This window comes from Artemia sp. Qi Xiang Cuo, chromosome 12 (genome assembly GCF_049724085.1).
Source record: "Artemia sp. Qi Xiang Cuo chromosome 12, ASM4972408v1, whole genome shotgun sequence".
Taxonomy (NCBI): Eukaryota; Metazoa; Arthropoda; class Branchiopoda; order Anostraca; family Artemiidae; genus Artemia; species Artemia sp. Qi Xiang Cuo.
The window spans coordinates 34,436,101-34,459,842 of NC_142805.1; the positions used below are offsets into that span (position 1 = coordinate 34,436,101).

At 36.0% G+C, this 23,742-nt stretch overlaps 1 protein-coding gene across 1 annotated transcript in view; it reads right to left on the reverse strand.

Annotated features, from left to right (window-relative positions):
• Positions 1–7,060: 7,060 nt before the first annotated feature.
• Positions 7,061–23,742, reverse strand: part of LOC148946053 (uncharacterized) — a 349,628-nt gene continuing 332,946 nt past the window's right edge. The window contains exon 8 of the mRNA XM_089097871.1: positions 7,061–7,174. Coding sequence (XP_088953997.1) covers positions 7,061–7,174 — 114 coding nt within the window. The remainder of the gene's footprint in view (positions 7,175–23,742) is intronic.

Sequence of the window (23,742 nt, forward strand, 5' to 3'; positions counted from 1 at the left end):
TTTTGTTTTGATCTGACTCCTGTTTTAGGAGCTATGGGTTTTTATATTTCTTAACATTGGACTTGATCGTCTCTTACTAGGTTGCTAGCTACCGCTGCAACCCGGATTATAAAACGTGATCATCTCTTAATAGGTTGCTAGCTATCGCTGCAACCCGGATAATCTCTATTTAAGTTTCAGTTAATATGGGCTAGGAGTCGTTCTTTATTGTAAATCCCGATAAAACATGCGTAAAATGTTTCTCAATTTACAAAGATCAGCCTGCATTTTTTCCATCTTCTTGTATTTCTGAATGTAATTTTTCTCTTTGTCCTTATGCGTTCTTCGGTACAACCTCGCAGAGAATTTAATTTTTTCATTATAGATTTTGTCACCCCAGTAACGCTCCTTGATCTTTTGTTTGGCTGTCTCAATTTTTACTTCTCGATGCACCTGGACGGTTGAATACCTTTGCTTTTGGTTTTTCTTATATTTGATGCGGTAATCTTCATCATTGTGATAACTCTCCTTGAAATTTTGTTTGGCTGTCTCAATTTTTGCATGTCTATAATCTTCATCGTTGTGATAACACATCTTGCTGTTTTGTTTTGCTCTCTCAATTATTACTTCTCGATACACCTGGTCGGTTGAATACCTTTGTTTTGCTCTCTAAATTATTACTTCTCGATACTCCTGGTCGGTTGAATATCTTTGTTTTGCTCTATAAATTATTACTTCTCGATACGCCTGGTCGGTTGAATACCTTTGCTTTTTTCTTTTCAAGTTACTATCTCTGTTGTTTTTGTAGTACTGTTTTTTCAACTTGCGTATAGCTTGCTTTGATCTAACCATTATCTAATCCAGAATGAGAGAATTTACATCTTTCTCGTTCTTAAGTAGTAATTATGACGTCACGGCGTAATGATTTTATTGACGTCATGGCGCAATGATATTATTTCATGACGTCATCAGAAACAACAATATAATTTCGTGTTTTTCTATTCACGTCATAGCTCTAATATAAAACTATGATGATATTCATTATTTATCTAGTAGGGTTTCAGACAAGGTAATACTAATGATGTACTTTTGTTTTGATCTGACTCTATTTTTAGGAGTTTTGTTATATTTCTTAGCATTGGACTGATCGTCTCTTACTAGGTTGCTAGCTACTGCTGCAACCCAAATTCACATATATATTTATTTATGAGAGGCAGCCTGGCCGAGTGGTCCAAGGCACTGGTGTTAGCCACCAGTCTCTTCGGAGGCGTGGGTTCAAATCTTACCGCTGGTATACGATTATGTTTGAAAGACTGCAGTGTGAAAAGACATCGAAAATGCAGTTTTTGGTGGAAAAATTTATTCTGTTTTAGAAATAATTTATTTTAGTTACTATAGATTTTAACCCAATTAATTTCCTTTAAAATGAGCTATTGAACAACCCTCTACAATGTTCCAGTGCCAAGCTATCTCTGGATACAAAAAAAAGAAAAGAGAAAAAAATATCCCGTTTGGGGAGAATAACGTGGTTAAAGTCAATTTTCTTGATTTTAAAGCCAATATATTTCCCTTGCTGTTCAAGCCAAGGGACAGAAAGTTTCCTATACAGGGGTTTAGGACAAGGCGGTTCTAATGGTGTACTTGTTTTGATCTGACTCCTTTGTTAGGAACTATGGGTTTTTTTATTTCTTAACATTGGACGTGATCGTCTCTTACTAGGTTGCTAGCTACCGCTGCAACCCGGATTGCTAGCTACCGCTGCAACCAGGATTGCTATCTACCGCTGCAACCCGGATTTCAAGATGCTATCTCTGTTTTTTTGGTAGTACTGTTTTTTTAACTTGCGTGTAGCTTGCTTGATTGAAACCATTATGTAACCATTAGTTGAATGTTTAAGTCACGTATCAATAACCTAACCAAAAATTAAACTAATTTTTAAATTTTCAGGTATTTTTGTAGTCTAAATTAAAAGATTAAAACTATTGTTCAGACACCATAAATATTTTTGCAGTTTATAACTTTAGCGATTCTGAACTAAAAACGAAAATAAAATAATAATTATTTTTTTCAATTTTTACGTCTCGTCGCTCATTAAGTCATATATGGTTATTAGTACACAATAGGTTTTAGATATTACGTCATGTCACTTATTACGTCATATATGGTTATTAGTAGATAATCGGTAAAATATTCGTTCTTTATTATAATTAAATATAAATGTACAAGCTTATGCTGTAGCTAAGCTGCCCATGCAAGATAGTATAGGCTAGAGTTCGTTCCTTATTGTATTAAGCCAAAAAAGAAAATTTTGGTTCCAGGAGTTTCGGTTACTATTGAGACAAGTAGCTATTATTACTATAGAGTTCATTACCATGAACTGTTTGATTGCTTCAAAATTCAAATATCTTTGAAAAGACTGCAGTATGAAAATACATCAAAAATGCAATTTTTTTGACAAAATTGATTCTACTTTAAAAAGTATTTTATTTTTAATTTCAAAAGGCACTAAATGTAGCAATTTTCTTAAAAATGAGCTCTTATACAGCTCTCTATGATTTTCCAGTGCCCAGCTAGCTGAGGAGAAAGATCAAGCGGAAAGAAAAAAATATTCCGTTTGTGGAGATAACGCGGTTAAAGTCAATTTTCTTGATTTTCAAGCCAATATATTTTCTTTGTTATTCAAGCCAAAGTGCGGTAAGTTTCCTTTATAGGGGTTTCGGACAAGGCGGTTCTAATGGTGTACTTTTTGTTTTGATCTGACTCTTTTTTTAGGAGTTTGGGGGTTTTATATTTCTTAACATTGGAGGTGATCGTCTCTTACTAGGTTGCTAGCTACCGCTGCAACCCGGATAATTATAATCTTCTTTTAGTTACTATAGGCTGGAAGTTAGTTTTTTACTGTAATTCTATGTAATGACTTAGTTCCTTGTACGAGCCCTCGACTTTTAGTAGATTAATAAGTTGTATAATCTTACATTTTGATACTGCCTTATATACGCTATTAATGAAACAGTTCAAGACAGGAAAATGTAGAGCTAGTGCCCTTAGAGAACGCAAATAGCTCTGACATCCCTCATTTGGGCTACAGTATAACGAATGCCCATGCTTTCTTGTGTCCCTGTAATTGATTTCACAATAATCCAAGCCGCCAAGGTAGAAATTAACCACTTTGTCAGTTGAAAATTTTAATGCTATATTATTTTCAAGGATATCAAAAAGAATTTGACATAATTCAATATCCGTCGGATAGAGCTTGCAGATATCAGGGTGACATTGCCAAGTAACCTGCTGCCCAATTTTTGGTTTTGAATGTTTACTCAGATTGTTATAGGTGACTTCAGCCATCATAATTTCCTTGTCAGATCTAGTTTTAGAGCATTTTTCAATAGTTGTCTCGTACTTTTCAGGACAGTTTGTTCTGCTACACAGAGAATTTTTTGCCAAATATTCAGTAGAACTAAACGAACTGTTTAAAACACAGTTAGAAATGCTTTTTTCTTGAGTCGGTGTTCCAGGAATTTGTTCTAAATCATTAGTCTTACAAACACATTTACTAATAACCCTAACAGGCTCGTTTTCGCCATAATTGAAAAACATTGCTTTTCCTTCGCTGTTGATAGGCATGCTTGTATATATATTTTTATTGCTGCTACATAAACTGCAATTGCTCCTTCCAAAATTAATATACGAATTTTCTAAGAAGTACACCTCCGTATATTCACTGTGTTGTCGAACATTTTCCATTGCATCTATAAACTGTTCCGCAGTTGCCAATCCATACCTTGGAAGCTTTTCGTTAAACTGACAATATTTCTTTTGGATATTACTATGAAGCTTTGCCAAGGGATTTCTAGCCGACTTTTCAACAGCATCCGCTCTTTCAAAGAGAACTTTAATCTGTAATTTTGAATACTTTTTGTGATCCCGATAAAACATGCGTAAAATGTTTCTCAATTTACAAAGATCAGCCTGCATTTTTGCCATCTTCTTGTATTTCTGAATGTAATTTTTCGCTTTGTCCTTATGCGTTCTTCGGTACAACCTCGCAGAGAATTTAATTTTTTCATTATAGATTTTGTCACCCCAGTAACGCTCCTTGATCTTTTGTTTGGCTGTCTCAATTTTTGCATGTCTATAATCTTCATCATTGTGATAACACATCTTGCTGTTTCGTTTTGCTCTCTCAATTATTACTTCTCGATACGCCTGGTCGGTTGAATACCTTTATTTTGCTCTCTCAATTATTACTTCTCGATACGCCTGGTCGGTTGAATACCTTTGTTTTGCTCTCTCAATTTTTACTTCTCGATGCGCCTTGTCGGTTGAATACCTTTGTTTTGCTCTCTCAATTATTACTTCTCGATACGCCTGGTCGGTTGAATACCTTTGTTTTGCTCTCTCAATTTTTACTTCTCGATGCGCCTGGTCGGTTGAATACCTTTGCTTTTCTCTTTTCAAGATACTATCTCTGTTGTTTGTGTAGTACTGTTTTTTCAAATTGCGTATAGCTTGCTTCGATCTAACCATTATTCTAATCAAGAATGAGAGAATTTACATCTGTGTCGTTCTTAAGTAGTAATTATGACGTCACGGCGTAATGATTTTATTGACGTCAAGGCGCAATGATATTATTTCATGACGTCATCAGAAACAACAATATAATTTCGTGTTTTTCTATTCACTTCATAGCTCTAATATAAAGCTACGACATTCATTATTTATCTAGTAGGGTTTCAGACAAGGTAGTTCTAATGATGTACTTTTGTTTTGATCTTACTCTATTTTTAGGACTTTTGTTATATTTCTTAGCATGGGACTGATCGTCTCTTACTAGGTTGCTAGCTACTGCTGCAACCCAAATTCACATATATATTTATTTATGAGAGGTAGCCTGGCCGAGTGGTCCAAGACACTGGTGTTAGCCACCAGTCTCTTCGGAGGCATGGGTTCAAATCTTACCGCTGGTATACGATTATGTTTGAAAGACTGCAGTGTGAAAAGACATCAAAAATGCAGTTTTTGGTGGAAAAATTTATTCTCTTTTAGAAATAATTTATTTTAGTTACTATAGATTTTTAACCCAATTAATTTCCTTTAAAATGAGCTATTGAACAACCCTCTACGATGTTCCAGTGCCAAGCTATCTGTGGAAAAGAAAAAGAAAAAAAAAGAAAAAAATATCCCGTTTGGGGAGAATAACGTGGTTAAAGTCAATTTTCTTGATTTTCAAGCCAATATATTTCCCTTGCTGTTCAAGCCAAGGGACAGAAAGTTTCCTATACAGGGGTTTCGGACAAGGCGGTTCTAATGGTGTACTTTTTGTTTTGATCTGACTCATTTGTTAGGAACTATGGGTTTTTATATTTCTTAACATTGGACGTGATCGTCTCTTACTAGGTTGCTAGCTACCGCTGCAACCCGGATTCACATATATAGTTATGAGAGGCAGCGTAGCCAAGTGGTCCAAGGCACTGGTGTTAGCCACCAGTCTCTTCGGAGGCGTGGGTTCAAATCTTACCGCTGGTATACGATTATGATTTATGTACAAAAATAAAACATCTTTGAAAAGACTGCAGTATGAAAAGACATCAAAAATGCAGTTTTTAGTGGAAAAATTTATTCTCGTTTAGAAATAATTTATTTTAACTACACAAGATTTTTAACCCAATTGATTTCCTTTAAAATGAGCTATTGAACAACTCTCTACGATGTTTCAGTGCCAATCTATCTGTGAAAAAGAAGAAGAAGAAAAAAAAATATGCCGTTTAGGCAGAATCTTGTAGTAGCTGCCACTTTTCTTGATTTTCAAGCCAATATATTTCCCTTGCTTTTCAAGCCAAATAACAGAAACTTTCCTATACAGGGGTTGCAGACAAGGCGGTTCTAACGGTTTACTTTTTGTTTTGATCTGACTCCTTTTTTAGGAACTACGGGTTTTTATATTTCTTGACATTGGACGTGATCGTCTCTTAATAGGTTGCTAGCTACCGCTGCAACCCGGATAATAAATAATTTCTAATTGTATCAAATTACAATTTTTGGTTTTTGGGGTTATGAGGCTAAAAACCTGTTTTGCTTATTGTTAAATAACTGACACTATAAAAATAGTTTATGAATATATAGCTGTAGATACATAAGTTATAAAATTATAAATATAAGTACAGATATTCATAAATATATTTTATTACTTATTTGTGGGAATGAAGTCCGTTTTGCTTGAACTACGATATTCTGGATCGAAGGCATCTTTTTTTCTCATTTTTCCCGTATTCCCGGTTTCTTGTATAAAATTGCGCACTATCTTTAATGTGAACTCTTTTCCCTTTGTTTTTTAAATTATTTGGCAACTGATTGATATGCCAAACTTTTGAATCTAGTATAGTTTAATTTTACTCACTGGTCGTCACGAGTTATTTGGAAGCTACGGGAAACGCAGTCAGGATATATAATAGCAATAATAGATTCCTCAGGAAGGGATGGTGAGATATATTTTTTTTTTTTTTATGACCTTAGTTTGCTTCGACAATAATATCCAAGAGCATGCAAAGTTTGAATTGTCATTCAATTCGCTATTAGGAGGATTAATAATTGTCACTCCATCATTTGATTTCAATGAAATAAATCGAAGTCAATTATGCTCTTATCCTACCAACAGATAATCAGTCCACTCAATACAAAACATTCAGGGATTGTCAATTGAGTATTAGCAAAAAAATAATAATAAATAAATTCAAATGCTGACCAATAGTCGGCTTTACGCAGGTACTGATCTCCTGGTTCGTCGCCTTCAGCCGGCAATGCAATGCGCGGTGGAGGGCAAATCATTTGACACTTCCCGTGTTTTTTCCCGATATTAATTTCGAGCTGGGTCGACTCTGGCTGAGCTTACAGACTCCTTGACCCACGTTCCAAACCAAACCATTGACCCCTGTTCCAAACCAAATAACCAGTGACATCAGCACTCGAACTCCTGTTCTCAGGATTTTAAGTCCAGTACACTAACCGCTGATTAGATATAAGAAACATGTAAAACGTTATGAGATCAACAATTAGCAATAGGTCTAGGACACACAAATTTCGCTTACCTCCAGGTTTTTAGCAAAAGTGCTCCATAAGCGAGGGCAAATCCAATTTCACGGAACCACACCCTTAAACTGCAGTTAATGATGTTTGGTCTAGTGTATATGGCAGGAACCTGTAAGTAATCAATCATATACAAACGCAGTTAGGAAAGTAATAGGAAATCTAGAGGGATATCACGGACAATAATCTTAGAAAACCTGCCAAAACCAATGATCTATTGAGCTAATAATGTTTTCCCCTTTGTGGCGGAGACAATCTTTACTCATGATTCAAAGTCATCTGAAATGTTTTTATGAGCTAGTTGGTTCATTTGTTTTTTAGGATATTATTGTCATTATTATTATCATCTCATCGATCAAGCCACGATAGTGGGGCAGAATTAAAAGCTTGAAAGCTTGATTTGAAAGCTTAAATTGTGTTTCTGCACTCTATAGAGCTCAAGAGGTATTTTCGTCTTTCTATTTTTTTTTCTTTAGCAATGGATTGGGCTCCTATACCTTTTTTTTATATTATTTTCGGAAAAGGATTAAAGTCTCTTTTTACAGAATAAAATTTTTTCGTCGTTTTTTTTTGGTAATAGTTCAAAGAATGTTTAGCGTGAGATTTCTCTGAAAAATCATTCTCACGTCTCTATCTTCCCTTCAATCGCGTCCTCGTCAAGGCAATAATAGAGTGGTTTTCGGAAACTGCGACCTTTAAACACATGTCATGAAACATGGCAAAAAAAGAATAGTAAAAGCGATTTCTCAAGAGTGTCTTATGTCAAACTCTTTTTTAAAACTGAAATTATATTTTAATATAGAACCTCCGTAGATTTTTTTGTTTGTTTTCAATTGATCTCAGGTGATTTGGGTGTATTGTTATATCATAAACCTCTATATTTTCTTGGAAGTCATTATCATCTCTGTCAGCGTCAAAACAGTAAATTTCCATTTCAGAGCAGGCGCTTAGGGGGTTTTAGTTTTGAACCCTTTTTGAAATCCTTTTCTTCAAGAAAAATGTTATCATACTAGAAAAACAATATTTTTAGTCAATCATTGTTTTAAAATCAAGTTCTTTGCTGAGGAAACTATGTAAAATTTAAAAAAAAAACCATGTTCAAAATATGAACAGGTGATTGGCATTTTCTTCTATTTGTTAGGTAATGAGGCAATAAGAACCAATCTCTCGCATCCTCTGTTAAATTAGATACAATTCTTGTTTTATATTTGTGGCTAGTACTAGGTGTGCTACTTTCTTTACTAGGTTGTAGCAATCGCTGCAACCATGGTAATTGGTAATTTTCTGTATCATCAAACAAAATCCTACTCTGGAAAACATGACACAATCTTGTGCTATTACTTGAATTGTGTATAATTCTTGAAAGGTATTAAACTGCGTCAGCTGGTTTCAAATAAAGAAAGGGATTGTAAGTTGTTTGAAGCCTGAAAGCAAGCTAGTATTGCATATAGAGATTATATACAGTCAATAGCTTTCATAAACAGGTGAAGAACTTTATACGTAGCTTAGTAAGAATGCCCTTTTTTATTACAGGGCTAGGGAATTAACTTCAAAATGAATTATTTGTTATTTTTATTAGGAGGAGGGATAAGAAGACTTAGAATTTTGTCTTGGGGGAAGAGAGTAAATATGGTTTCTTAGGTTCTCACAAAAGAGTTCTTTTTTTTCTTTTTTGCCGTTCTACAGGCTCTTTGGCTTATAGTGGATAAAGAAAAAGTAAAGCCCGTCTTAATTTGTGTAGTGGCATGTCTCACTTGACGAAAAATACTATTAAGCGTTCTTCGTGTTTAGGGAATGGGGGAAATAAAGTTAACAACGCAACTAAAATAATGTAGAATACAGATCTACTACTTATTCAAATTTTGCATTGATGAATACCGCGTAAAGCTTTAGAATAGCTATTGGTTCGAAAAGCGAGTAAAGGCATATTCTTATCTTCGTATACTTAATAATAAGAAAAGTAATAATGGCTAGGTCTCTTCTAATTATCTTATTATACAGTGGTTAAAGCAATGAAAAATCGGCTCACCTGAATTTGTAAATTAGCATCCTAAGGCTTAAAATCCTTATGAACCTCATTAAACCAACTAAGAAAGGAATTAATGAAGCCTTTTCTAATCTTTTTTTTTCGAAAAAAATATAAAATATATTGCTTTTTTTTTGGTCCTACACCATTCTAAACAAAGTCATTACCAGTAAGATCAGAGGAAAATAGGTCTCGACAAAACAAAAACATATAAGTACTAAGGGGAAAAAACCAAAACAAATTTTTATTTTTTTTTGTCAACAAGCTTCGTTAGTTTAGGAAGCTGATTACCTAAAAACCTATAAAAAAATCATCATTATTTATTCTTCCATAGTGTAACATTTATATTGGACTACGAAAATATGCCAATCTTTTCAAAATTGTACCACATGCATCCCAGGTTAATTTTGTTTTTTTCAGCTTTCAGTATTGTCCGCTTCCATCCATTTGTTATGACTTCAAAAAGCATGTCACATTGAATTATTGGACATGAAAATTTTGTAAGATTCATCCGTGTAATACTTTCAAACTTAACAAGAACAAAGCTTGAAAGATTTTTGTTGACTAATCTTGAACCATTCGATCTGTAAGATAAACTCCTTAGCGTAATTCTGTAAATTCATCAATGCGGTGTTTCTATTCATCATGGTTGAAGGGGTAGCTGCAACCTGGTAAAGAGCGAATATTAACCCATAGTATCCAAAATTTAAAAAATGTGTTTAGAAAAAAACTACCTAGAACTATTATTTCGGTTCATTTTAAAAATAAAGTTTATTTCGAAAAGAAATTTATGGCGATTTCGAAAAACACCCGAAACACCTCAAAAAGGGGGTCAGATCAAAATGAAATGTGTACCATTGCAATCAGTGTAGGGGAGAAGTGGGTACCCTGGGACATGTTCAGGTTCAAGATGTATATCTCAGGCATTTGTGACTCGATTTTACTATCAACAAGCTCTTAGTAGCCTAATCATTTGCCATTATAATATATTTTTTTCATTTTTAAAGTTTATAGCAGAAGTTGAGCCCGTTCGTTTTCTAAATGCACTGATTTTGTTCCATAGTACCCATGAGCTGGGTACAATGGGACAGTTGCATGATACCCTGGGACGTAGTTGTGAATACAAATTTGTTTCCAGTTATTAAGAAAAATACAAAACATGAAGAAACTTTTCATTTTCAAGTCACAAAGCAACATAGTTTGGCATGTTTCTCTCATTCAACCGCTTATGTAGGTAGATCAGTCTGAAAATAATCATCTTTGAAACGCATTCAGTCCCACCATCGAGACTAGGAACTGAAAGACGCAATTTGACCTCTCCAGTATCCACAAAGACCTTTTCTCTTTCACTAAGGAACATAAGCTTCCAAGATGGGAGTTGCCTTTTCAGGAAGTTGACGAAGTAACCATCACCTAGTTAATCTAGGACCTCACCAGTATGAAGTTTTGAACCCTTCTTACATTTGTACTCCACCAAAATAAAATCACCTGGTTTTAACGCATCTGTTTTTGTTTTGCTCCATAGCAACCCTTAGGTCTTCAGATCCAAAAGAGTCTTCCAAGTTATTGTCGCATACAACATCCTGCTCCTCTTCACTTTTGTCACTGAGGTTAAGTATTATTTCTGGTCATGCCTTTCTTTTGAGCGGTGTTTTGGCTTCTTGCACAATGCTTTTTCTCTTTCAATTTTGACTCTTTCCTTTCTTTTTTCTGTCTCCTTTCAGTTTCTGCAGCATGAATAGCATCTTTCACCAGTGTAGATGTAAGTACCTTTGACTGAACAGGTCTTCTGCCTCCCTTCAATTTGCAGCTTCTCTCTTTTGTAGTGGAGCTATATCTTCTGGTTGAACAAACAAGGACCTGGATAAATTTTGAAATTGGCAAGGCAAGTCACCCATTACTCCATCAGTCTCTGGCAAATCATTCTTACATGCAATCGACTGTTCCTCTGGAGTAGGAGGAGGTGCTCTACTTGTAGTTTGCAGCTTTGGGAGAAAATCACTCTCTTGCCAGACATCAGAGACGAAATGGAAAATACTTTGAAAACCCATTGACAATGTTTGCGGGAGTGAAGACTTTTGGGAAGGAATCTCCAAGCAACTGACTTATTTCATACTCAGTCACTTCTCCCCTAGGGTGAGATCCAGGTGAAACCTGGTGATTTCGTTTTGGTGGAGTACAAAGGCAAGAAGAGTTCAAACTTTTATACTGATGAGGTCCTAGAGGAACTAGGTGATGGTTATTTTGTTAACTTCCAGAAGAGGCAACTCCCATCTTCGAAGGTAGTGTTCCCCAATGAAAGAGAAGAGGCTTTTATAATGCTGTTTTTTTTCCTCAAATCCTCGCCCTATTTTGTTAATCCTATTCCTCCTGAAATTTCTGTGTTCTCATTTAAACTACATGGTGTCACAATTCCTTAAAATTTTAGTGGGATGTCTATGTTAAAGACATCATCCATAGAGCTAATGGGTCTATCGCCCTCCTTAAGTTCCTAAATATATTTAGCTTCCCTCTTCCTACTCCTTAAGGATTACTAGCTGCTTGTAAGCATTTGGGTACCCTGGGAAACAATGTGTTCCAGGTACCCTGAACCAAATGTCCCAGAGTACCAGTAGAGTCCTAGGTTATACTTCTGGGGGTTTATGTTCCTTCCCATGCTATTCTGAGGGTTTATAAATAAAAGTTCAAATAGGGATAAAATCCTTTTAATAGACAGTGATGATGATAACAGTGATAGAAATTCACAAAAATACCAGATATTTCGGTCACATATACAGTGACCGTCATCAGTAGTAAAACTGATGACCTGAAGTTTTACTAGTCACTGTATATGTGACCGAAATATCTGGTATTTTTGTGAATTTCTATCACTGTTATCATCATCACTGTCTATTAAAAGGATTTTATCCCTATTTGAACTTTTATTTATCGTAATGGAAAGGCAGTGTGGTCTCCGAAATTATCTGAGGGTTTATGTTCCTTCCTATGCTATTCTGAGGGTTTATGTTCCTTCCAATGCTATTCTGAGGGTTTATGTTCCTTCCTATGCTATTCTGAGGGTTTATGTTCCTTCCTATGCTATTCTGGGGGTTTATGTTCCTTCCTATGCTATTCTGGGCCTTTACGTTCCTTCCTGTGCTATCCTGGGCCTTTACGTTCCTTCCTATGCTATTCTAAGGGTTTATGTTCCTTCCTATGCTATTGGCCAATCAGAGAGCGGAGGTTACTCCATATATAATAACTTGATTGGTGATAGGATTTGAATAAAAGGAATGGTTTTCTTTACAATTCATATTAGTAAGAGAATTGAATTCAGAGAGAATAGTTTATTTGAGATCATATTAGTAGAGAAAAAATGAGTGGTGCATTTACATTATTGGAGATTAATGATGGAGCCGGCAGCAGCAGCAACGATATACGAGTACCCAGTGTGGCTGTGGAAATAACCGGAGGCTGTAGACTATGTCTTGCATGGGACAATATGTATGCCAAATACGTGATATCATTAAGCAAATTTAAACAGGAGGAGCAGCTATGTTTGGCTGAAAAAGTGAATATTCCCCATATAAATAAACTTCGGGAAGCATTAGATGTCCTATCGAAATAAATTGATGAGAACAAAATGCATCAGCGAATATTATTATTGTTATTAAGTTAAATAAAATTTTTTCTAAATAAAAGGTATTTTTCTTTCTATATTATACTAGCGTTTATTTTTTAGATTATAAAAAGAAATTCTGGTTAGTCTGAAGTTGGTTGTTATATTGTTAGGACTAAAAAAAAAAAAAAAAAAAATGGATAGATTTGAGAAATAGCGAATAATGAGGAAAATATTGCTTATGGACAAACATTTGATTATATATTACGATTTTCTAGAGCTGTCTATTCAAAAGGAAGATATTTTCTCGGGGAATGCTTGTCGATATAATGAAAACTGACTCTTCATCATTAGACTATTGTATGAAGCTTCTACGTCGTGGTCCAAATGCATTTACACAATTTATTAATATATTGATCACGACACGGCAAAATGATATTGTGGATATGCTTTTAAACATTAGTTTAGAAATTCAGGACTTTTTTTCATGACAAAGATGGCGTTCAAGGATGATTTACTCCTCTCTATCTCTACCCCAGACAACTTTTCGCTGCTGGTAGCTCGGTTTTAATGTGGCAGTGAGACTGAAAACACATGAAAAAAAATGTTTTATGCATGTCCCTCTGTGCATGTACACACTGGGTAGTTGGTCATCAAGTGAGAATTGCACAATGATCGACGAGTATGATCAAAAGTGTAAATTATGCAACCCGTGTAAATTGCATAGAGGATATGCTGTACAAATTAAAAATTGTAATTCCTGTCTTGAAAAGGTGTGTGACTCTCATCCTAGAGGACACCTATGCTCCAATTGCCATTACTATAAATGTAATCAGTGGGAGAATACATATCCAGGTATGATTGGAAAGAATCTTAACCGTGATTTTAGTTTATTGCTACGAGATTGGTATCGTCGTGGTTTTAGATTGTTCTGGGAGGAGGAACCAGGTCAGCGATTCAACTGTTGGAACAACAAAAGAATATGGTTTGTACGTCATCGTTGTGAAGACAATGGGTGTTATGATTATAAGCCCACTGATTTTTATTTGGCTGTGACGGAATATGATTCGACACTTGAGGACACTGCTTGTGAAATTGCTTCAAATAAGCAAATTGAAACATGTGAATTCTATAGAATGAATGAGAATAGTATCATTGACTATACAAAGAGATATGACAAGAGTGAAGTTACACTCTACTGTAGAAAATGTGAGCCTGAAATTGCAGTACATCAGGATCAGGACGCTGTCAGTTAAGATAATCTACCTGCACTAGTTGTTGTCGACAAATACCTATACCTAGTAGAAGATGAAATCTAAAGAGTAGAAAAGTCGTTTTATCATGTATATAAATTTTTATCACTTATTAATAAACAATTTCACATACATTTGTAGAACATTTTATTCGTAGGGCACTAAAATCAATATTAAATACGCTTGTAAGTATATTTTGCATTAGAAAGTTGTTAAATCGAGGTAAGTCAGCATAGATGCCGAGAAACTGCTTTTAGTTATAGCCACGACATTTGAACATGAAAAAGAGTAGTTCATGAAATCCACATGTCAGAGTCAGTAAATTCTGTACTCTTCGTTTATTTTGAATCATTGTTTTTCCACTGCTTTCAATAAAGTTGCTGATGTATTGCGTATAGAATTTCTACGATATGCCAGGAGGATCAAAAAATTACATATTCTTAACTGTTTGAAATATGCATAGCCAATGGCCGGTCTTCAAAGTCGATGGACTACTATTAACAATGATTAGGGTATTGTTAACACTAGGAATTTTTTCAATGAAGTCCGAAGGTATGCAATAGGACTTGTACTGGGACATGTATGGATCCATACTAAATACGTTGATTAATTGGTTTGTGTTCATGGTGCTAGGTCTAGTAGAACACTGCCGTCGGGTGTGATTTCCCAATAGGTTTCAAATTGACTCAGTGATATTAGCGTGATACTCTCAGTCAAAGCATCGGCAAATGTAAACTCTAAACGTACATTCCCTGTTCGTACTATGCTCATATCCTGAGTCCCCGACGAGTCCAAAAAAATTACCCCATGATTTTTTGAAAACATTGAATCGGTTATTCCATTTTCAAATAATTGCGAGTCATGATCTAGGGATTGCATGGTCAACTCGTACAGAGTTCTATAGGATTTTTTGTCAAATGATAGAGTGTACAGTGGAATACCATTTACTTTCCATAGAAGGCTAGATAGAGCGAAAAAATTAAAATCATGGGGGGAGTCAGTTCCAGATCCAACGGCATTGATAGTCTTCACACAGATTGAAGTCGATTTCGATAAGACCTTTTCCTTCATGATTAATGATTCGCTACAGCTACAAGAACCGGTGGCGATTTCACTTAGAGTTGTTGTTGTATGGATAACAAGAAGTTTATTGTTTTTGCCAATGGCCGGTGTGCCATTGGAGAATTGCTGCTTTGATAATGACATTGGCATCGGGTGCTACTGCGAGTATTTGTCTAGAATGACTATTAATGAGACCATCTATAACTTTATGTCAAGAAAGATATTGGGGGGTAACAACTGAGATATATTGCACGCCCCATGACCGCATTTTCCACCTCGATAGTTCTCTTGGGTCAACGCTTTAGTCACATCGCGATCAGTATTAACACATGATCGACATTCATATCCCAATGATTGCCCTCTAAACTCCTTGTATGCCTTTGATGTCATCATCATAAATTGTATGTAGCTTGCTTAGTTTGATAAATTATTTCTAGTGCTCACCAATGTTTAATTAATGAATACATTAATTTGTTTGAATAGGTTGTGTAGAATACAGTTTTTGTAGGAGAGACCGACGGCAACATTTGGAGTTGTATTATCTGACTTTTTCTTCACCGCAAGATTTAAATCGATAAATGTTGACGGCGGATCAATGAAATAGTCTTCATTGGAAAATATTTGAAAGTGTATATTTTCCGAGAGGGGTTGGTTGGGGATGAAATTGTTCATAGTAGCCATACTTGACACTGACATCAACATTTTCAGCATTCAATAGATTCAATGAGGAACTAATTGATGGATATGATTCCTTGTGGGGGAGATAGGTCATCTTAAGAGAAGAAATCCTTCTTTTATCTAACAATCTTTTTCTTCTTCCTCTTCTTCTGCTTATTGGTCTTCCTTGTTTTATTCCTCAAAGTCCTTGTTGATGTCCTTCGCTTCCCGCCTGGGTGGAGACTGATGAGTGAATGACGTACATGCATCTTTTTCAATCCCTCCCCATTTTGTCGAGATTTTAATTGCTCACCAACGGCTCTTGCTGAAGATCTAATATTTTCCTTAGCACTCTCCTTGAAATTCTTGCCCGACCCCCAGTCCTGTAGTGTGGAGGCTGCAAAATTTGATGCAGCAGGCACAAGATATTTTCTGGCAAGGGGTAGTGAAAAACGAAATAGCGTAGCAAACCAGGTACCAAGACCAAAGCCAGACATTGTAGTACGTCCCTTGTAATACTCTAATCCATTGCCTATTTGATGTGGACTCAGTGCATCAACCTATCAATCGATATCGCGACAGACAAAGGGAATTCTTCTATTGTTCATTTTAGGTGATTGTGCTGTCGCCGACAATGGGTCAAAAATGACATGTAATCACTGCTAAGCCTTTTATTATTGCTAGAGGATCACCCAATTCACTTCTTAGTGTTAACTGACAGAGTTCCAAATACGAAGTGTTTACAGGAACATACTGAAGATGCTTTATATTATAGTGATGAACAAGTTCATGAGTTGTTTTTCGTTGAAGAACACATAGGAGGGGGACATTTGAATTACCGACTCTCGATGTTTCCACAAAGGATGCATAGAGAAATATGCAAGAGTCCGAGGCGAAACAAGGTGGATAATCAGCAAAAATAACTTGATTCATCCCGTAAATTACGACAGCATTTTTCCCATTGATCGTATTCTGCTTAAGACCAAGAACGTCTCTCATATTATCATTTAGAACAATTATTTAAGTGACATCAGGTGAGGTAATTTATATCCTATCGTGTTCCAATGAATAATTAAAATGGAATTTACAATTCCTACGATATGAGATTTTTCTATTGAGTGTACGACACAAATCTGTCATATTATCATATTCAATATATTTCAATTTGGCATGTGGATATTCGCTAAATCTAAGTGATTCAACCCATTCATAGTTGACGAGGAGTGTCCAATCAAATGGTATAACCTTTATATCCTACAAATGATTCTTTCTCAAAATTTCATAGTTATTTTTGAAAATACAATTAACAAGAGAAACTTCATACGAACCGTCAAATTTGATGGCGGGGGAGAGGTTCTTCCAAAAATCACTTGTCCTATTAAATTCGTTGAAGAGAGGAGTAGTAACGCTGGACATGAATGTTAAATATAAATCACTGGGCATTGTCAATATCTTCATCACCGATCCGAGAATCAAGATCAGAGTTGTATCCTAACCACCAAACAAGTAACTATTTTTTGCGCCAGTCAGTAAGTGTCTTTAATATCTTTTCAATTTGGTAGATTTCACTAATATTTTTAACATTTTGTAATTCATAGTCATAAAATCCACCGAGAATCTCTTCATCTTTGGTATCGCACAAACGATAAGTTATGGGTTTAGTGTCTAGGATTTTTGCCACTTTAAAAAATTCGGTGGACCTCAAGTAATTCCCCTTTTCAAAAACATTAGTTGTTCTATTAATTCGAACAGTATCACCACCATTGAATTTATTTTTCTTCTTGAAAATCTTTTCATTGGAATACTGTTTAAGAAAGGTGTCAATTGTATCATGATCAGAATGATGAACTTCCGTTGGGGTTGAGTTGGACAATGATCGATGAGGTCGTTGATTATAAATCAACATGATTTTATCTAAATCATGAATAAAAGCCGGTGTATTTTTCAATGTACAATATCTTGAAATTAAAAGTCGAATAGTTCTTATCAATCGTTCGGCCAAAGCAGCCTTTATTGGACTATGACTATGATAGAGCAGTGTACTATATTTCACTAGTACTTTTGCAACATGGGGATTATCAAATTCACTACCACGATCTGTTTGAATTTCTTATATGAATCCTGTTCGAAAATACTTTCAATGGCCTGAGCAACTTCAACGCATCTCTTTGTTCGCAATGGAATTGCAAAGGCATAGCGACTAAAAACACTGATTATAAGTAGAATGTACTTGTACGGTGTATTGGGACGTCTTTGAATCTCATCTAGAGTTAGGAGATCTACTTGCATTATATTCATTGGGAAAAGGCTTTTGTTTTTCGATATGTATTAGCACAAAGTATGTTATTTATCAGCAAGGTGTGACTTCATTCTCTTTGTATATAGTCTTGCACTCTTTTAGTGTGAACACCGATGATCGTGGAAAGAGTGGTGAGTGGACTTAAGCTCACCTCTTCACCAATATTTTCATAAACATCTTTCAGAACTTCAACCAATTTGAGCGTAAACACGTTATGTAGCGTCCGCTACCCTTTTGTATACTAGTTGTTGTTGGTGAAATGATATGTTTTCACTTTTTCGTCGCAACCATTGTCAAGTTTCCACTAGTCGTGCTAGTATTTTCCAAGATTGATTTAAAATCTTCTTCTTCTTCCTCTTCATATTTTAATGGTGTTGTTGTTGTTGATGTTGATGGTACATGTTCATTTAATTTTTTTTAGAATTTGTCTATTGCTAATAAGTCTTTTGGGGAAGTTTAATGTATTTAGAAAGTTGTATAGATCAGAGTCAAATGATAATAGTCCTTTACGATTTGTAACCATGGCATAGATTCAATAATGGAGATTATAGCACTTTCCCGGAATGTCTACCCTCGCTCCAGCGTTATAAACTTTAATGTGATCTTGACCCCTGTTCAAAGGATAGACAGGGAGTCGCGCTATTGTTTCACGATCTGTGTGACGCCATTGTTATCCGGTTTTCAATACAATTGATTCTCATAACACCTTCTTCTGAAGTGGCCCAGCAGCAGAAAACGGTGGTGCTGATTCTCATTGGTGATCAATACCAACAGCGGGCTTCAAACGAAAGGGCTTATGTTTGTCCCCTCAGTGAAGTGCATCTTGAAGTAAAAGCAATTTCTTATCATCCTCAATATCCTCATTGTCAGTGAATTTATTCAGATTGTTCTCAAAGTGTTCCACGGGTGAGAGAGCGAGTTCTATTGGAGTCAATTTATAGGGTTTTGCCATTCTCTAGAGAAAACTGTTTACAAGTCCTGCAATTATCGGTAGTAAAAGTGTGAAAAGGCTACTACCCACTTGAAGAAGCCATTTCTTTTCAAAATTATTTACTTTCTCTTTAGAGGCCAAAGCACGTACAACGGAACGATGTTAATTTTCCCGTTGCTTAACTATTTCTTGAAGTTGAACATTACCGTCGGTAAAATTTATAAAAAGTTCAGATATTAAATTAATGAAATCGTTGCCAATAAAATGTTTGAATATGGCTATCCTAAGCGATGTTTTTAACTGGTTAAAAATGAAAACAAATGTCTATTTCCATCTATGTTCTTCAGTATCTTGATAGTGATTAATAGGTCTTTTTACTGTTCACGGGGAGATATACTGTAATTTCATTGTCGAAAATATCTGTGACTACACGCAGATCCTCGGGTATATTTTGACTAAGATCTATTAGGATATAGCCATGGGGTTTATTAGTTGCTTGATTGTATGCTGAGAGCAGAAATTTAGGGGCGCCTGGATAGATTTGTTTATTGAGAGTTATTAGCAAGCTAGAATCGCGAACAACTCTGTAGATTTTATAGTAGGTGCAGTTCAATGCAACTGTTCGCATACATTTGCTCTGATGAAAGAGATTGTGTAGAACCAGAGTAACGGAAATCTGTTCATGATGAGAGCGAACGGTGAATAATTACAGCATTTCCTGGGACCATTGTTCAATAGATTTAGTCAGATGGTCAAGAATCAGCCATGAGCTTGGTTTAATAATGTTGAACATATCCAATCCCTCTATGAATTGTATCTGCGACAATCCCGCCGTGTCAATTGCTTTTATATTACCGTTTGAGTCCTGCCAAATACTGTAACAATAGTAGATTTTTTTCGGCTTTTTCACAAACATTTTATCACAATTTTTAATTATTTTAGTTAAGAGTGTTGTTTTGCCCGACATTGACGGTCCACACAGAAACGATCTGAATGGTGTTTTAAATTGATACATGTCCCCTTCAATAGCTCACTTGAACAACTAATTGTAGACTATAGTTGTATAATGAATAAATAATTTCCCTACTACTACTACTACTACTACTACTACTACTCCATTCAAGAGCAAAAAATCAGTAAAGAATCACATGTCATTCATCAAAAACAGCACTTCATAGAAAACAAAGAAAAATTCACCTTTTCAATTTATTTATAAAAAAAAATGCACTAGAAAAAGCACTTAAAATAATATCACTTTTTTTTTCAATGTAACATGTATATTTACAAATAAAAAATCTGCTCTAAGTAAAAACAGATAACTTTGGTAGTGGCGGTGCGCTCCCCGCTGGCAGCCGCCCCCCCCCCAAAAGGCCGCGAGGTCCCCCCCCCCCCAAGGTTTTGGGAAAAAATTTATTGGACTTTATTCAAACCGAGACTTTCCCTATGGATAGCACATTCGGCCCGGTCTGAAGTTAAATAGTGCCCAAGGGGGAGGGTAGTCACACCGTCTCGACAAACATTGACCTTGTCGGAAATGGTACTCATGGCAATTTTTTCTACATTTACAGTAAAGTTCCTGTAGTTGAGGGAACGAATTGCCAGCAATTTGGCTCGTGGAATTGTATTTTGAACAATACAGTTCCTAAAAATGTTCATGTTAAAAGTATCATCTACAGTATGTACATACACCTCTTTGCATAGTACGTTAATTTTTTCGTGGTATTTCAGTATAAAATATACCTTCCGACCTACAAACACACTACTAGACATCATGCTGCTTCCTTTGTCAGGTTTAAGAGGTAAAAGCTGATTTGGCACCCGACGTTTCACTAGCTCTGGGCAAAGCCCATTTTAATTGGAGAAGTCCATCCGTGAGCTGATAAATTCACCGTGCGCCAAATCATCCATGTGGTTTAGGGTTTTAAGTCTCAACAGTAGATAATCTTCGTCAAAATATATGATCTCTACTAGCCCCTTCTCCTTTCCCTGTGTACACTAGCAATATTGTAGTATAAGTACGAATGTATTTTGATTGGTATCTGCTAAACAACACTACCTTCACTAATATTTTTATTCAAAACAATGCGTCTTTTTTCCTATTCATTAGTACCACTTCCGGGCCAATGATTATAAAAGAAATGCAGTTTGGATCGGCAATAATTGGAGCATATTGTTTGGGATCGGTCACGACGTCAAAACGATTTCTATTGCGAACACTCGCACACAGTTTACCAAAAGCCGATTTCAAAATGAGTTTAAACATTTCTTTTTTGGCTTGCGTTTGTGCTTCAGAACGTTTTTTGACAAAAGTGTCTACAAACGTTTTCAGATAGGGTTTTTGGCTAAACTAGAGGGCTCTGTGTACCTTTGTGACGTTGAAACCGTTGTTGCACATCCATTTTAAAGTCACATGATGTACAACAATATTTTTTTTTTCGGCAGAAGGTCAGCAATAAGTTTTTGCTTTGAAGGTGACCAATGCAATCCGTCCACCTCGACTAAACGCCTATTGCGGGGGCTCAAAGGGTCCCTAGTCACAGGTCTATTGATGCACGGGAAAATAAAATCCTTTACTGAATCGTGAAGCTCGACTGGTATCTCCCCATCAATTTCAAAAAACCATCCAATCGGACCATTCTCCTCAAAACTGTCAATGTTGGGGAAATGGGGAGCTTGAGGGTCATTGAACCATTTATAGTCACCGCAAGGTAGCACATAATGGGACATGGCCGAAGGGTAAAGAATTCATATCAAGGAAAACTGCATCCGATTTTGTCCCCGTCTTCTCTCCTGTTGGATCAGTTTCCAAGATACGATCTCCGTGAAAAACCTATCCACCCCTCATTGACCTTTCAATGAACAGATGCTGATCGATGCCAGTGATTAGCCCAATTTTCCCCCCACTAATTCTTAGGATGAGGTCCATCACCAGATGAGGAGATGAAAAATAATACCCCAAATCAAGATTAAATTCCCCATAGATTTTGTCCGTATTTTTACACATAATGTCTAACAAAGCTAACACATCACTCGACAAATACAGCTTGCAGTAGTCAAACCCGTTTTTACACCTTCCCTTTGCCCAAACCTTTTTAGCAAAACTGTTTTCATCGGGGGCGCGCCTACGATCGTGTAGACTGTCGTAAAACGATTCAATCGAAGGAACAGTTTCCTCGGCAAATCTCGACATGGAACAGTAATAATCATAAGGATAGATGCCCCTGACCGTCAACAAATCATATAAATCATTTGGAAATTGTTACTTGAGAAGGGGGAAAGCGTTGCAGCCGTCATCGTTTTTCTGCACTTGAATTAATTCGCTCAATAATTTAGGGAAAAAACTGTAGGAATCTAAAAAGTGAATTTTATTCGTGTACTCAACGTCGTCTTCCACAAATTTCCAAATAAATTCCAAAACAAGCAACTTTTCCAATGATTTAGGAAAGATATTGTAGGAAAAGCTCTCTATCCCCCATGAATCATACACCGTTCCATTTCTTAGAATATCTGCCACTGCTGGTAGCACATACTTCAAATCGCAGTTAGGATAATGTATAAAAACCGGAAGAAAAAGTTGCTGTTAGATTTATAAATAACATGAATTGTGAGCCCACCCCCGAAAGTAACTTTTTCCCGTTGAATTGGGGTCAATAAGGTGATTGTGGTCCTGGACCGCGTCTTTTGGGGCAAGAACACCCCTACAAACCCAAAAAATTGACCCCTTTTCTAGTGCCTGTTGCTCTTTATCTGATAATGTGAATGGATAATTGGCGTGACGCAATCGTTAAATTGCACCGTGTTATGTTTTTATTAAGGACATGAATAATTTTTCCCTCCTACCCTCCTAATCCATAGCACAAAAAAACTCTTCCGACTGCATTTTATTATTGTAATCGCGACGGGCATGCGCATAGGAAAATGCAACTAGTTTGTGTTCCTTGACTATATTTGGCCTTGATGGGTCTGATACCTCCACCAGTCTTAATTCACAGTCTAAAGATACTTTATCAACTTGTAGCAGGGAATTTTGGAAATTTTTAAATTGTAAAGTATCTTTGCCTTCTGCCGGCATTTCAATTCTTTGATTGCCATGAATTTTGCAATGTCTCATGTGATCCGAGAATGTTTGTTCAGATCTAAATGGGGAAAGGCACAAGTGGCAATAGTGATGATCCCCCTTCTTCACACCTTGGGATAAGAGTCGACTTATTGCCGTAACGGGGAAAAAATGACCATAGGAATTTACATCTTTGGGGGGCTCGTAAATAACCTAAACCCAATTTTTAACATTATCTACCATCGGTGTCCTAACTGAATATAAAACTTCTTGTTTATTCGTTTTCTTTCCCCCATTTACAAATTCTGTGTCATACTGGAGAACAACCACCCCCAACCCGAGATTTACATTTGCTTTTTCGAATATGGTTATTTCTTTCAAGGACACCGGATACTTCCCCTCTAAACAATCAAAATTATCTTTAGGGAAATTGTCTCCACCGTTACGAGCAAGTCGGTCAAGATTTTTTATTGTTTAATCTTTTTTAATGTTTTATGGGCTGCTGCTAAAAATGCATATTTAAAGCATTGCAGCCCCGTGTCAAAATCAAAACTCTGAACCCCTTTGGTACCCAACAAATCTGGATTGCATTTTATTTTGTTACCCCGCCCTCCCCTTAAAATAAAAGTTTTTTTTAAATCTACTGAGATTCAGATCCATGTGTTCAATGTGTAAAATTGTGGACCCACTTCCCCTCTCGTTAAATGTGTCCAAAGTTGAAATTAATTTATTAACACAATTGAAAAAGTTATCCTCAAATTCATTTAAACCAGGGTAAAAAGTCTGATTGCCGGTTG